At 47.3% G+C, this 13,921-nt stretch overlaps 1 protein-coding gene across 1 annotated transcript; it reads left to right on the top strand.

The window, feature by feature from the left end:
- The first annotated feature begins 6,781 nt into the window (after positions 1-6,781).
- On the top strand, positions 6,782-13,568 carry CLDN16 (claudin 16). The gene is made up of 5 exons (XM_071437047.1): positions 6,782-6,898; positions 11,377-11,479; positions 11,725-11,889; positions 12,922-13,113; positions 13,429-13,568. The coding sequence occupies exons 1-5, from the start codon at positions 6,785-6,787 to the stop codon at positions 13,566-13,568; spliced, it is 714 nt and encodes a 237-aa protein (XP_071293148.1). The 5' UTR covers positions 6,782-6,784.
- The last annotated feature ends 353 nt before the right edge of the window (positions 13,569-13,921 follow it).

Below are 13,921 nucleotides of genomic sequence, written 5' to 3'. Positions count from 1 at the left end.
AGGAAGGAGGCATTGGAATGATATTACAAAGAGATGGGGAGGAGAAAAGATACCTAATGACTACATCTGAAGTGCTCCACAGGAACTGCTGTTCAGGCAGTCCTGAAGACAGAGTTACCTCTGTGAAGTCAGAGTTACCACCATTTACATTGCCCAACCACTGACCAAGTGAGCCATCAAGATGAAGTACTTGTGAGTCTGGTTTTGGGGGCAACCTTCACACCAAGGAAAAGCCCAAGCTGGACTCAGCACTTTAGAAATTACTCAAAGATTCTCATCTCAGGGTACAGCTATGTCTCACCTTTTTGTGAGCCTGCACCACAACCTCTGCCCTTTTCCTAAGCCCTTATGACATGTCAGATAATTAGTGCTGGGAAGATAAAGTGATCCAGTGTCCTTCCTAGAAAGGCTCTGCCATAAATTCTTGCCAGATTTCCAGATCAGACTGTTAGGGACAATGCAAAGATTAGGAAATGAAGTTTCACATCTTTTTCAGATTGCTGAACTTAGTCCCTTCCACATGCTGCTAGGAATTCCTCTGGGGATCAATAAGACCAAACCTACACACATATTACTGTGCTGTAGGAAATCTCATGACAGGCCAGAAACAGTTAACAACTGCTCAGCATCCTCAGAGGGATGCTGGCCCTGTACAGCCATCTTCCAACAAGCAGTTGTCCCTGGAAACAGAGAGGAACAGAACGATGGGATTTGTAAGTATTGACATTCAATGTGGTCAGTCCTCTTTAAGATACCCAAATCAGAGCCAGGTATTTCTGAAGTACTCAGTAGCCCCTGCCATGACACACGTGGCTGCATTTTTCAGTGGGGAGCAGAGTTAAACACTTACAGAGTATGTAAATGTGGCCGGTTAAATTCTAATGCCTGCAAGGAAATGAAACTCTTGAAAAGCCTTGGCTAAGTGCAAGACCCAACTGCACTGAAAGCAAAAATGTGTGTTGGCAGAGGAGGAGGGAAGGAGTTTCTTCCCCGGACTTTCCAACACACCCTTTATCGCTAGGACTGGGAGAGCACATTGGAAACCCAAGGTCATATTTCAATGCCTGGAGGGAGTTTAAAACCCCAGTTATCTGGCTGGAGGTCAGAGGCTGGGGGTGTTTCTCTCACAGCTGTGTCCCTGCTGGTGAAACTCTCCCTTTAAGCCCGATGTACACAGAGGCTTTGCCCGTGGGTGTTTCGGGAGCGCTCCGTGAGCCCACGCCCTGTGCTGTTGACAAAGAAGGTGCAAATGAAGCTGTAAGCCTGAAAAGGGGGCAGGGATGATCTCCTTTGGGAGAGCGTGGGTGAGGAACAACACATCTTCTTAAAGAACAGAAACTGGGCCCTTCATGAACCAGGACCACAAGGGCAGAATAGGGGCAGGTAAAAGAAAGAGGGGAAGGACATGCTGTGCTTGCTTTTCTTAGTGCACAGAGAGACTCCGATGTGGAGGAGAGACAGGACAGTGACTGTGTCGGTACGGACAGATGGCAGGCAAATGGGCAGACACTGATTTTAAGAGTCACAGCCCCAGAGTTCTGCAGGGAAACTCCTTGCAGATCCTGCACCCAAACCTGGCCCCCACTCATCTAACCAGATCTCAAAACTCTCCTGCGTTCACGGTCTGTGAATCACAGCAGCGACTGTTCTCTCTGAGCCTCAGCTCTCGTCCTCCTGGGCTTTTTATAGCAGACCAAACATCCTGTTACCAAACTGTGCATTTCTAACCCCCTAGTTACTTTCATCCCTTTCTCGATGAGTCTCCTAAAGGGTCTTTCGTCACTCTGATAAGCAGGTTGGTGAGTATCAGCGAAAGGCACAGCGGTCTGAAGCGGATGTTTCTTGTGAAGTGAGTCACGGGGGGGGGGCTGGATTCCAGCCAGGAGAGCCCTGCAGGGCCAGTCTCACCTACGGCCCCTCCCCTGCGCTAAGGTGTCCCTGAGGAGCAGGGACACGACACAGAGCCCTTCCACCGCGGCTCCTTTCTCCTGCGCTTTTCTCTGCCCTCTGGAGAGTGCTCAATGCCCACGCTGCTCTCCCTCCCCCTTCCTGCACGATTGCTAGCAGTGGCACGGAGGTTGTGCTTCCCTTGCGTTTAATCACCCTGGTATCAGCGCACGGGAAAGTTCAGGCTCATGCTGGGAAAGGCACGCTTGGGTGAGGATGACTCCGCAGGGACGTGGCAGGGCATCAACAGCCCCCGGGGTGCCTGGGGACGAGGGCTGTGCACTGGAACTTGTGACATGCCGAGAAAAGGTGTGTCTGATCCACTACCCGGCTCCTCTGCCAAAACACACCTGCGTGCAGCTGGTATGCAGCGAGGGCAGCGCGTATTCTCCGGCGGCTCCCCGGAAAGCCGAGTGGTCACGCACGTTCTCACCGATAGGGATCTCACCACGCCCAGGCAGGGAGTCCTGCCCCGCTGCTAAAGAGGAGCGGGACTCCTCACTCTCCATCTGAAGGCACTTAGTCAGGGCCTGGTTTTCCCCAGCTCTAAAGTGGGGTTAGTAACACATCATTGAGATGATGTGTTTCTCAGGTGTGGGATTTCATAGGCAGCCATAAAACTAAATTTATTGTACTGAGGAGAAGATGGTACTTTGAGAACCTGAAAAGACTGTAATGAAATGCTTGGTTTAGCATTTATTGCTGTGTAGTGACTAAAAAAGCTGTTTTAAAGGAGTGTGTGCAAGCATCATATCTGTATGTATAATATACAGACACACACAACCACACACAGAGGTACAAACACAGTTTTTACTTACCAATCCTTTAAGCTCTCATCTACCAGAACATGCCTTTGCTTTCCTGTTTTCCTTTAATCTTATATATTGCCTGCTTGAAAAATCATAGACTGCTCAGAAGTCTTACTATTTTCCTTGGGGTTACTGAGCTAAAGCTAAGCTAAATCCCAAGGTTTTGTGGCTGTATGAGCATGGCTGAAGGGGTACATTACACACTGCTCTGTAATTTATTTGTGTACACATCTCACATCCCAGGAGCACTGCTCTGGAGCTGAACACACTTAGAGTCCATGGATGGGGGTGTGTAAAGCAGGAAAATGGAGGCAGTACAGCCAGGAGGGAGGAGTGGGAAGGGTTGGGCAGACAAGCCCACGGAGCAGAAGGGCTCTTAGGGAAACCCCTTCCAAAACTCTCCATCACCTCTGACTCCTGAGCCCTTCCTGCTGGACAAGCCCTGAGTGCAAGTCACGTCAAGGGTGCTTGCAGAGAGGTTTGTATTCCACGCATGAATGCACAGCATCACCACTTCCTTCTTGCTCCAGGCCCTCTGCTACACTGTGTGTTAGACACTGAGGAAGGAAAGGCAGAACACCACCCTTCTGTGCTCATGGGACTGCAACCTCAGGGGGGTGTTGCTGCAAAAATGGTTTTGTCAGTAGACTGACTGGTGACAACCACTTCCCAAGACTGGCAGTCATTTCTCTTTCTCTAACACGAATAGCTTGGCTTTAAGGGAGAGCACAGACCACCTTGTGTTAATGAGTAATAAAAGCAATCGACCCATGGTGCATTTGTCCCTGAGCTGGGACTGGGTGTAGTCAAGGTGATAAAACTCTTACATTAGCAAAGTTTTGCTGCATTGATACCACACAGAGTGAGAGCCCGACAAGGCCAAGCTCTGACAATCAAATATTAGGATACCCTAATGCTTTGGTTAGTGCCAAAGCACAGTTAGCATATGTAGTACAGCCTACAAATTCACTGGAAAGCTACCCTGCGTCATGTCAGCCAGGTTTTGGGCTATACAAAGGCATCTTAGGAAGTTATTTTGGGAGAGCTGTTTTCTGAAGCTGAGGGGACATCTGTCATGCAAGTTAGGAAAGCAGACCATGATGAGAAACAGACTTTGCTTCAAGAAGATGCTGACTTGTTCTAAATAAAGAGTATTAAACATGTACCTTGCCATTTTCTACTAAATAAAGAATATTGTATTCTTTCTAGTAACTACAGCAGATTCTATGGGTGTGTTTGAAGACACAGACCTAAAGAAGGACCAGATATTGGATTGTTCTCTCCACCAGGTGAAAAGCCACGAACCATCTTCATTGTGTTGCCACTCTGGAGCAGCCTTACACCAGGGAAAACTGGAGGATACTGACCTGCTTTGCTGTCCAGGCCAGGATGCTCCAGAGCCCCAAGCTAGATGCAAATGGCTGGAGCCACTTCCTGCCCCCAGTGACTCATGGCCAGGGAAGCACTGGCATCCTGCTCCAGGAAGGGTCACTCACCTGCCCTGCCCTGCAGGGAAGGTGAACACAGGGATGTGGAAGGAGCTGGGACAGCAACACATTGCTGGGCATGTGGAAAATAAACAAGACATCACCAGGACTTCAATAACAGCTGGGGGGAGATGGAGTGAAACACAGGCAACACTGGTGCCTCACATTCTGCCTCCCCCTCTTGGTGGAGTTTGCCTCTTGGTCTGACATCCATGGGTGTTCATGGGCTGGGCTGGAAGAACAGAGTATGATGTGCCCAGCACAAAAGCTTAGAAACACCTCTCTGGCTGTTATCATGGGAGATTTCCACTTTCTACCTCTGTCATGCTTGTATTGAGACACTTCCACCATGCACCAAATAAGAGAAAATGTCCCCTTTCTTTCTACTGGGCTTATCCTCTCTGAAAGTGGCTTGCATTTGGGTACAGGACAGAAGGAGAAGTCAATGGCTATAATACATTTCCTGCTTAATCCAGGCTCTGTTGCTGTTAAACTCTGATCTTGACTTGCTAAGGACTTAATGCTGATTGTGGGAAGGCTGTCTCAGATTTTTCAGGCCTGTTCTATCTCACCACACCACTTTTTCTGAGTTACCACTAATAATAACTGACTAGGATGCTTTTTAAAAATGGGTGCAGAGCTTAATGAACTTAGAACAAGACAAATATAGAAAGATGATGTGTATTTTCAGTACCTGTCTCAGACAAATGTAATCTATATACATATATGTGCTAATGAAAGTCATGATCCTTTATGGGACCTGTGTGGCCACTGCTGTGTCCCCATGGGTCAGGACTGTTGAAAACACAAAGCTACCTTTGTCAAAGAAAGCCATGAAGTGAAAATCATGAAGGTTTCTTTGACTAATCCTGACATTTGGATACCAGAAAACTCAGCAGAAAGCATCATATCCACATAGCCACATCAAGACCTGCATCTGGGAAAGATGGAAGAAGAAAAGTTCCTCACTCGTCAGCTTCTATAAATGGAATTAAGAAACAGAAAGCAGAAAACTGAAGCAGCAGACCCTCCTGCATACCCTGGCTTTATGACCTGGGACTTTTGTTCTCCACTTAAGCCTCCCTAAGCATGTGCTGAGGACCTATTCCACAGGGTGACCTCTGAGGAGTGGAATGAGCCTGGCATCGAGGGTAAAAGTTGTGATCTCTGTCAGTAAAACTGTCTCATGAGGTTATGACTGGAATTATACGGGTTATCTATTGTAAGAATAACCTTCTCATTGCTGTGGTATTTGAAAGGGAATCCCGGAGAAGCAGAAGCTTTGAGCAGTGCTGTAAAGGTGCCGCTTGGCTCCATCTGGAGGTGACAGCTCAGATGACAGACACCGCCAGTTGGGCAAGCAGCTGGAAGCAAAACTGAACGCAGAGCAGGAGTCTGCTCCTCTACCCAGTGTTGAATATTTCTCCATTCAAGGCAGGTCTTCTGCCTGTTACTGCTTCTCTTTATATTCAAAAATAATGATCATTGAGGATGCGAAGGTTTCTGTGCTTTTGTACCTTTGGCATGGGAGCAATTTCTAGTTGCACTCCCCTTTGGTTTTCCTGAAAGGTGCTCTGGAGCCCTGATGGCTTTCTCAGCACTGCACGAGAGGAGACATTGAGAAGCCTCTCACAGAGGCCCCAGCCTTCTGCCCCTGGCAGCTTGTGTGACCCCTGCTCACCTGCAGAGCCTGGCAGGAAAACAGAAGTTTGCAGTCAGAGTAAGCAAGCAGGGAAATTCCAACCAACTGAAATCCTCCAGACTTGCACTAGTCTAAAAACTTCAAGATTTCCACATGGGAATTGTACTCATGCCATGAACAAATTGAGGCCTAGGGCATGAGAGGTATCAAGGTTTGACTTAAGTTCAAAATGTAGAGTTCTGGGAGGGGGGTGGATGTTGGCTCTGAAGGCCCATGACTGCTGCCTTTTCCTTTTCCTCCCTGGTGACATTTCTGCATTGAACTAGATAATCACTGCACCAGAGACCAACAGGGTAACAACCAGGGGTCCTGGGATCTACACCAAGACACTTAATAATTGCTCCCTGATAAAGCATAAACCATTGAACAGGAATAAATGTGTGTGTGCACATGAGAGCTCCTCTCTGTGTCCCTCAGCAAGGCTCAAGACTTCTGCCCTGGAAAACAAGTTTTGATTCTTTTTTCTAATGCCTATTTTGACAAAGCCTGCCATGATAGCTGCCTCCCCTGGCAGCCCAGGGCTGCAGTTACCTGCAGTTACCTGTCCCTTCTGCACAGCCCCATTTCTCTTCAGTCAGGCATGACAGGAGCTGCAGCGGGGCAGGGTGGATTGGCTGCAGCAGCTCCCGTGGGCACTCTCACCCTCCTCCTGACCCCTGGCAGTGAGCACTGCCCTGCAGCCATCACACCAGATGGCATCTGCACAAGAGAGGAGGTCCTGCTCTTCATGGTCACTGCTGGGCATCTGGCACACTGACACTCTGTCTCTGCCCTGGCTTTAGGAACAAGGCTGGGCACTGTTGTTCACACTTCCCTGGATGTGCTGAGCACCTGCTGGCATGAAGTTTTTCCTCCAATATGTGGGCTTCTTTTGTGCTTTTTTCTCTGCTGCGTTTTTGATAATATCTACCTGGACAGACTGCTGGATGGTGAATGCTGATGACTCCCTGGAGGTAAGACTGGGGTGAGGAGAGCCTGATCACCAAAACCAATGTGTGCTAGAGAGAGTTTGTTCCTGGTGTCATTGCTCCGCTCCACTCTCATGTTCTTTCTCCCTGTTGTGCTGGATGAAAGTGAATGAGAATGAAAATAATTACTGTGGCAAGAGCAGGAGAAAAGTGGTATTTTGTGAAATTCTCTTTGCCAGACTTTTTAATCCAGACTATGCTCTTATTTAGTAAGTTCAGGAAAGATCTACAGGCTCTAGTTTTACATGAAAAGAGTTATCCCGTACCTCCAGCCTGCATGGATATTTTGAAGATATTTCTAATTCTGTAGTTCAGACTTCTTGGTGGAGACATCCAGCATGTACAACTGTGCTCTTCAAGTCTTTTTCTGACCAGCCATTGAGCTACAGGGCTACCAGAAATTTAAGGGGAGCATGGGGACTCAAGATCTCCTGGAATTCATGTGAACAGTAGCACTCTCTTATTAGAGAAAGCTATTGGCAAAAGGTAATTGCAAACAAGGGAGCAGATTGCTGCTTACAGGCAAGGTGTGCCCCAAAGACTCCAGGTCCAAAATTACCACTGTTTCTCCAGCACTTAGTACTGTGAATTTGTAATTTTCTTCCCAGCACAGCCATTCATTTCTGTACATTTAAGCTGCAGGTCCACAGTGCAGGAATCTGCTCTCTGGCAAACTGGATCGTTTAGGCAGTGAAGATTAAACACCTTCCAGGACAGAAAGTTTGGCTGCATTTATCAGGAGGAAACTTTCTATCTGCTATCCAGCATATGAAACCATGAGCTTCTCTGCACTCAGTGGTTGCAATGCAGCATTTAGCTGCAGCACGTGGAGGGGTGAATTATCCAAGGAAAGAGGGATGAAACTAATTACAAGAAAAACTTTTTTTTCCTCTATGCTACAAGAAATCCTGACACTCCGACTATCAGAAACCCTAAAAGGTGGATATAAGTGCCAAGGTGATGATCCAATGCAGTGCAGTTCCTGATGGTCAGCATGTCTGCTCAGTGAGCCTCTTTTCAGGACAAATAGAGTGCACCCAGTGATGCTGGGTAGGATGTGACTCTTCATTTGGGAGATATTTCAGATTCCTTTCAGAAAGTACTCAGATGAAGGTATCAGTATACTCAGAAGAGCCAAAGGAGTCCAGTTGTGGGGAAAACCAGATGAGAGAAGCCCAGCTCCTGAGTGAGTCCAGTAAAGAGCTGGTCCGTTACCCTGAGGCTGTGTAACCTTGTCTTCCTGGGCAAAGGCACCTGCGATGGGCTGTCCGAAGTGCTCCATTAACACCCAGTTTGGTCATTAGCAACCACTATTCTCACATTCCGGCTCTGAGTGTGAATACTAAATAATGGAGCAAAACGCCCCCAGCCTTAATACCTGACCACTGATCTTAATGACCCTAATGACTCACTGCCTCTCTAAATAGGGAATGTCCACGGCCAGAAAGGCTAGAGTCCGCAGTGACTCCCGTTTTTAGCTGGAAAAAGGGTAAGTTAGGCAACAGCTGCTGGGTGGTGGCTGGTTGCTTGGCTTTGACCCTGGCCCCCTGCAGCTGGGGAGGATGAAACCCTCACTGTGGTCCCAGTGGAGAGGAGCATCCCAGGAAGAAGAGGCTGCAGGGGCCCTGACTCAGCTTTCACAGCCCCTCACCTCCCTTGAGAAACAACAGGTTACAGAAAGTTATTTAAGTTAGTGACTCCCTGTGAAGCATCAAGACAGGGCTGGGTCAATTTTTGCGGTAGTTTGTAGTGGAAAAAGCCCATAATCTGCTTCTCAACGAGTGCTGTATTGTGTAGACCGTCCCTCCCTGTTGCAGGTGGATTATAAATACCGCCACTGCTGTTAAATGCTGCCTGTTTTACACTCAAGCTGGGCTTGTAATCATTGTCTGCTGGCACCTTCTCAGAGTGCGGTAAAACACTGTGACTAACATCGCTTACGTGTTTGTCTTCTCCGCTTTCCCCAGAAGGAGAAGCGTGCACTTGTTCTGTAATTTTCCTTTTTTTCTGTATGAGAATTATTTTAATATTAATTATACATTATGAATAGGATATAATTATATGTATTACAGTCATTATGCAGTTCATGTTTTACATGCATACTTGTGTTAGGGAAAGCAGGTCGTGTTTTGTAATCCGAGGGGGATGAGGAGCATGGCTGTGATTTTGGCTGCTCTGAGAGTCCTCAGCTGGGCCCAGGGAAGCTGGAGCACCTCTGCTGTAGGGGGAGAGAGGTGATGGGGAATTAGTGCTACCAACATGGTGCAAGAGTCCAGCCATGGGATGGGGAAATCCATGTCCTCACATGATGCCCCATGCCCTGACCCCTGTCCCCTTTACAGCACCAAGTTCCCGTGTGCCTGAAGGTCTGTGCTGTCAGCACAAGGGAAGATGCTCAAAGGTGGCTTGGGAGCAGATTAACAACCAGAAGGATCAACCGTGAACAAAGCAGAGGGGAGCAAGTGGCAGCAGAAAGCAGAGTAGCTCAGCAGCAGCTCAGGGCAGCCACAGGTCCCCACACTGACACCTGTTCCTATCCCTCCTGCACCAGGCAATGGGACAATTATCCCTGGCTGCACACAGGCTGTGTGGAGATGGGCTGGCTCCTGCTTTGCCCATGCTGGCTGTAGCAGGAGTAGTGACAACTGAAACATCCCAAGAAACAAAAAACATTAAACAAGTTTTTGTTAGTCTGGGAAGGGGGTTCTTTCACAAGCTAGACCATAACTGTTGTGCTTAAGACCTCTGTTTTGCTTGGAGGGTGACAAAACCTGGAATCCTGTTAGTCTCCTTATAAATAATTTAGATGTAGATGCTGCTTGTAAGATTTAAAAAACAGTAATAATATCAGCAAGTGAGGAAGTAAGTGACATGATTAGCTGAATGCAGAGTAGTATAAATAAGCCTATGGTGGTTTGGGAGGAAAGAGAAATTATATAAACACAAGTGGAACAAAATGTAATTTAATAAAAATATGCTAATTTCAAGCACAGCCTGAACAGTGGTGAGTTCAGACAGAAGAGGACCTGCAACTGCATTAAGAGGGCCACAATAAAAATACATTGAATGTAAACATGGCAAATTGTTTTACAAGACTTTGTTTTCTTGAAAAGCACAGAATCAATGAAATTAGATTTTCCATCACTGCTTCTCATTTTTCATCATATTTTTCATTAAATATGCCCTGAGATTCTCAGAAACGTTAAGCACTTCTCATCTTCATGAAACAAAACATGTAGATTATTTCCATTCAAATACAAATAGTATCTCTTCTGCCAGTCTGAAGTAGCGAGTCATTTTTCCTCCCCTTTGATCCAGACAGCAGTATCAGAGAGGAGGTGCACGGCTTGGCTCAGACATTGTGTTGTGGAGAAAATATTACAGTTGGCTACAGACCTCAGTACATCCTGAATAAGACTTTATTATGTGTCCGAGATATGTTATTATCTGCTTTGTGATTTACACAGTGTAAGAAAAATGAATTTATTGCATCATCCGAGCAAGCCTGGTCCCCTTCCCCTGCGTGAAGCTCATTTGCTGGAAGAGTTTCTCTTTCCATTAACTGCAGTGGGTGTCGCTGGCAGAAGTGGGCGGGCTGGAGTCCAAAGCTGCACCGACATTAACTCTGCTCCTCCTATGAGCAATTCCAGGAATATTTTAAAGGTGCTTGTTGCCATATTTGCATTGGTAATGGAAACGCCTCCCGTATTAAAGTGATTTATGGAAGGCTGGGCTGGGAATGGTATCTAGGGCTGGAGGACAGGCGATTAACCATGATGCTGCTGCCTGGCCTGCCCCAGTCCGCATGTCTCAGTGATGACTGTGGCTTGGGCACGCGTGGTCCCACGGCTGGCAGCACAGAGGGAGCCCCAGGGCCGGGATCAGCACCCCCAGGGCCGGGATCAGCACTGGCTGCCTCTGGTTTTCCAGCCAGTGTTCACAGCTGAGTCACCTGGGGGCCGCCCTCCCCGGCTGTCTGCAGAGGGGCTCACATCCAGACTCCTCTCCCACTCTCTGAGCTGCTCCTTAGCCATCAGGAGGATGGTGTAAGGAAGGGGAGCACAGGCAGCAAGATCTCGGGTTGTCTGGTCCACAGCCCTGCCCAGCTCAGCCTAGACAAGAGTTTGGCAATGAGTGAGCAAATCTGCTCTTAGATCTTTCTGGTCAGCCACCCCTCAGCTCCTCCCAGAAATTTCCTTAAAAATTTTTATCCTTACTAGTAGGCAAGTGTTTTTTTCCTAATGTCTAGTCTGATTTTTTTTTGCTCTAATGTAAAAACATTAGTAGGGACATAGAAAACATTGTCCTTTTCCTCCATAATTCTGCTTTTTCTCTTCAAGCTAAACACTCTGGTTTACCATCATTGTAACTGGACCAGGATTTCTGTTGAAGGGCTAAGACAACCACCTGCTGCTTTGGTGGATATTTTAACCTGTGGTCTTTTTTGTCCTCTCAATCCGCAGGTGAGTACAAAATGCCGTGGCCTGTGGTGGGAATGTGTCACAAACGTTTTTGATGGGATCCAAACTTGTGATGAGTACGACTCCATCTACGCCGAGCATTCTGGTATGTGAGAGTCAGAGATGTTTCTGGAAGTGGTGGTGGGGACACTTGAGTGTAGACTAAGAGTATCTGTTCCACTCAGTGACAGATAATTAGAGGCATGTTCCTTTTCTCAGTCAGGTATTACTCCCAGGGGAAGATGAAAAAAGCTGAACACCAGAAAAAAAATGTTCCTGTGGGATCTGACCCCTTTACCTGCCCACATTTCCATTCCTCATGCACTAAAATGATCTGCTTTTGTTCTGCAGTAAAACTGGTGCTGACCCGAGCCATGATGATAACAGCAGACCTCCTGTCAGGATTTGGATTTCTCTTCCTGGTCCTGGGACTGGACTGTGTGAAATTCCTTCCTGATGAGCCGCTCATCAAGCTTCGCATCTGCCTGGTGGCTGGGGTTATGTTGCTCCTTGCAGGTATTTCCCCACTGTGTTCCCATTCTGTAGGACACCCTTTAGCAAAGTGGGGAAGCATTAAAAGCCTTCTTTTATTTTGGCTGGTGATTTTCTGTAGGGGGAAATTTGATTAAATATATAAATTATTTGATTTATTTGTGTAATGCAGCTGCTTCTGTTCACCACCTGCCTCAAACACCATGTAGTTGAGTTTATCTGCTTTCAGTTCATGTTTTGACCAGGTGAGTTTGCTTTGAGTTGACTGCCATTTATTGCTGTTTGACTGTGGAGCAGTTGAGGTTGTTGATACAGTAAAGAGACCTTGCTGTAGGTCTCTAAACCAATTGCTGAAAGACTAGAAAATCCTGGCATCCTGGTTTGGTTCCTGGCTCTGCCACAGATTGTGTGACCTTGGGCAAGTCACTTAGCCCAAAATCTCTGCAGCTGATCTCTAATAAAAGGATAATAATATGTCTGTCCCTTCTAGGTGATAAATACCCAACTGGCTGAGGTGCTTTGCTGTTACAGCCAGTGGGAGAATTTTAAACACAAAAATAACTAGGTACCAAATAATATAATTTGACTTTATGCCATATCAAGCAGCTACTTCTTCTTCAGTCTAAGCAGATTTAATAACTCACCCCAGCCACTGGGAGCACATGTAAAACACATCGAGAGGCGCTTTTAAGCATCTTCCAATTCATTTCTCAAAGTTTGTCTAAAAAGCATCATCAAACTTTTGAAAATCAAAACAGATCAGAAAATTGAATTCTGGAGAGACAACTTTACAAGCAGCTGAGATGGGAGGAGCTCCCTGTCTTTTGCTGCAGAAACCTGAGTGCTGCCCGTGTGTTGGAAGTGTGTGTGAGTGCCAAGCCAAGAGGTGCAGCCTCTGCCTGGCAGCACAGGATATCAGCAGGAGCCAGGGTGAATCCACCGAGGACAGAGCATGGACAGGGGCCAAAACCTGCTGTCCCAGCAAGGTCTTCCCACCCTGCAGCTACAGCTTTAGGTCTGATCCCCCATGGTTGTGAGTGTGGCCCCTCTCTGCAGGTCTCCCTGGCATCACGGGCTCTGTGTGGTACGCCGTGGATGTCTACGTGGAGCGCTCCTCTCTGCTCTTCCACAACATCTTCCTGGGCATCCAGTACAAGTTTGGTTGGTCCTGCTGGCTTGGCATGGCGGGGTCACTTGGCTGCTTCTTGTCTGGGTCCCTGCTCACCTGCTGCATGTATCTCTTCAGAGGTGAGGAAGCACGGCTGAGGCACAGCTCAGGGACAGAGCCATTGCTCAGGGTGTGCTACAGGGTGGGGAAAGTCCTTTGGCATGGTGGCTCATCTCCAGTGGCGATATTTTCAGCTGTAAAAGGGGAATAGTCTTAGGCAGCTCTAGAAAGCACATCAAGGTCTTCATGTGGGAGCTGAGGTGTAAGGATGCCATAAAGTGGGTTGTTACTATGTCACATCTTGGAGTGCTGCTTTCCCTGAATAATGAAACTTTGCAGCTGAAAGTCACCAAGCACTCATCAGCAGTTCCTATTTCTTTCCCTGTGCCTCACAGAGACCAGTTCTGGAAGATTCCATTCTGCCTACTCCTTGAGGAAAGGCTATTCCTCAGCTGCCACTGTTGTAACAAACGTGCATTTGCCATCCTCACAGACAGCCACCTCCAAAATGTATGCTGTGGACACGAGGGTGTGAGGAGGAGGTAAGTGCTCCAGAAAGAGCTCTGCTTTAATTTGTAGTGGATTGCACAGAGACTCAAGCTCTTGTGGTTGTGATACAGATGCAGTTGAATTTCAAGGACCTACTGTATGCCACAATGTTTGCATTACGAGAGCTTCAAAATACCTTTCCTTCAAGAAAGTAAACTCTGCGAAGATCCCGCTTTCTGAAATCCTCTTGATTTGAGTGCTGAGACCACTTGTATAAGCACAGACTGAAATAACCAACACAAACTTTTTTCAGCATTTGTCTCAACACTACTGGTGGAAGTGAGGTAAACCAGCCATTCCTGAATCAGAGCACAGTGTTCTGCATGAAGACCCCCAAAC

Source organism: Agelaius tricolor, unplaced genomic scaffold (genome assembly GCF_023055355.1).
Source record: "Agelaius tricolor isolate 1412-34295 unplaced genomic scaffold, bAgeTri1.0.p SCAF_12, whole genome shotgun sequence".
NCBI classification, from domain to species: Eukaryota; Metazoa; Chordata; class Aves; order Passeriformes; family Icteridae; genus Agelaius; species Agelaius tricolor.
Note: the sequence above shows the minus strand (reverse complement) of the source record. Positions and strands in the feature narration are given on the sequence as shown.

Bases quoted from the DNA above. Each gene is read 5' to 3' on its own strand.
- CLDN16 (XM_071437047.1), top strand. From the start codon at position 6,785: ATGAAGTTTTTCCTCCAATATGTGGGCTTCTTTTGTGCTTTTTTCTCT. The intron at 11,480-11,724 runs GTATGTGAGAGT...TTTGTTCTGCAG, and splicing joins CATCTACGCCGAGCATTCTG to TAAAACTGGTGCTGACCCGA. The intron at 13,114-13,428 runs GTGAGGAAGCAC...TGTGCCTCACAG, and splicing joins CTGCATGTATCTCTTCAGAG to AGACCAGTTCTGGAAGATTC.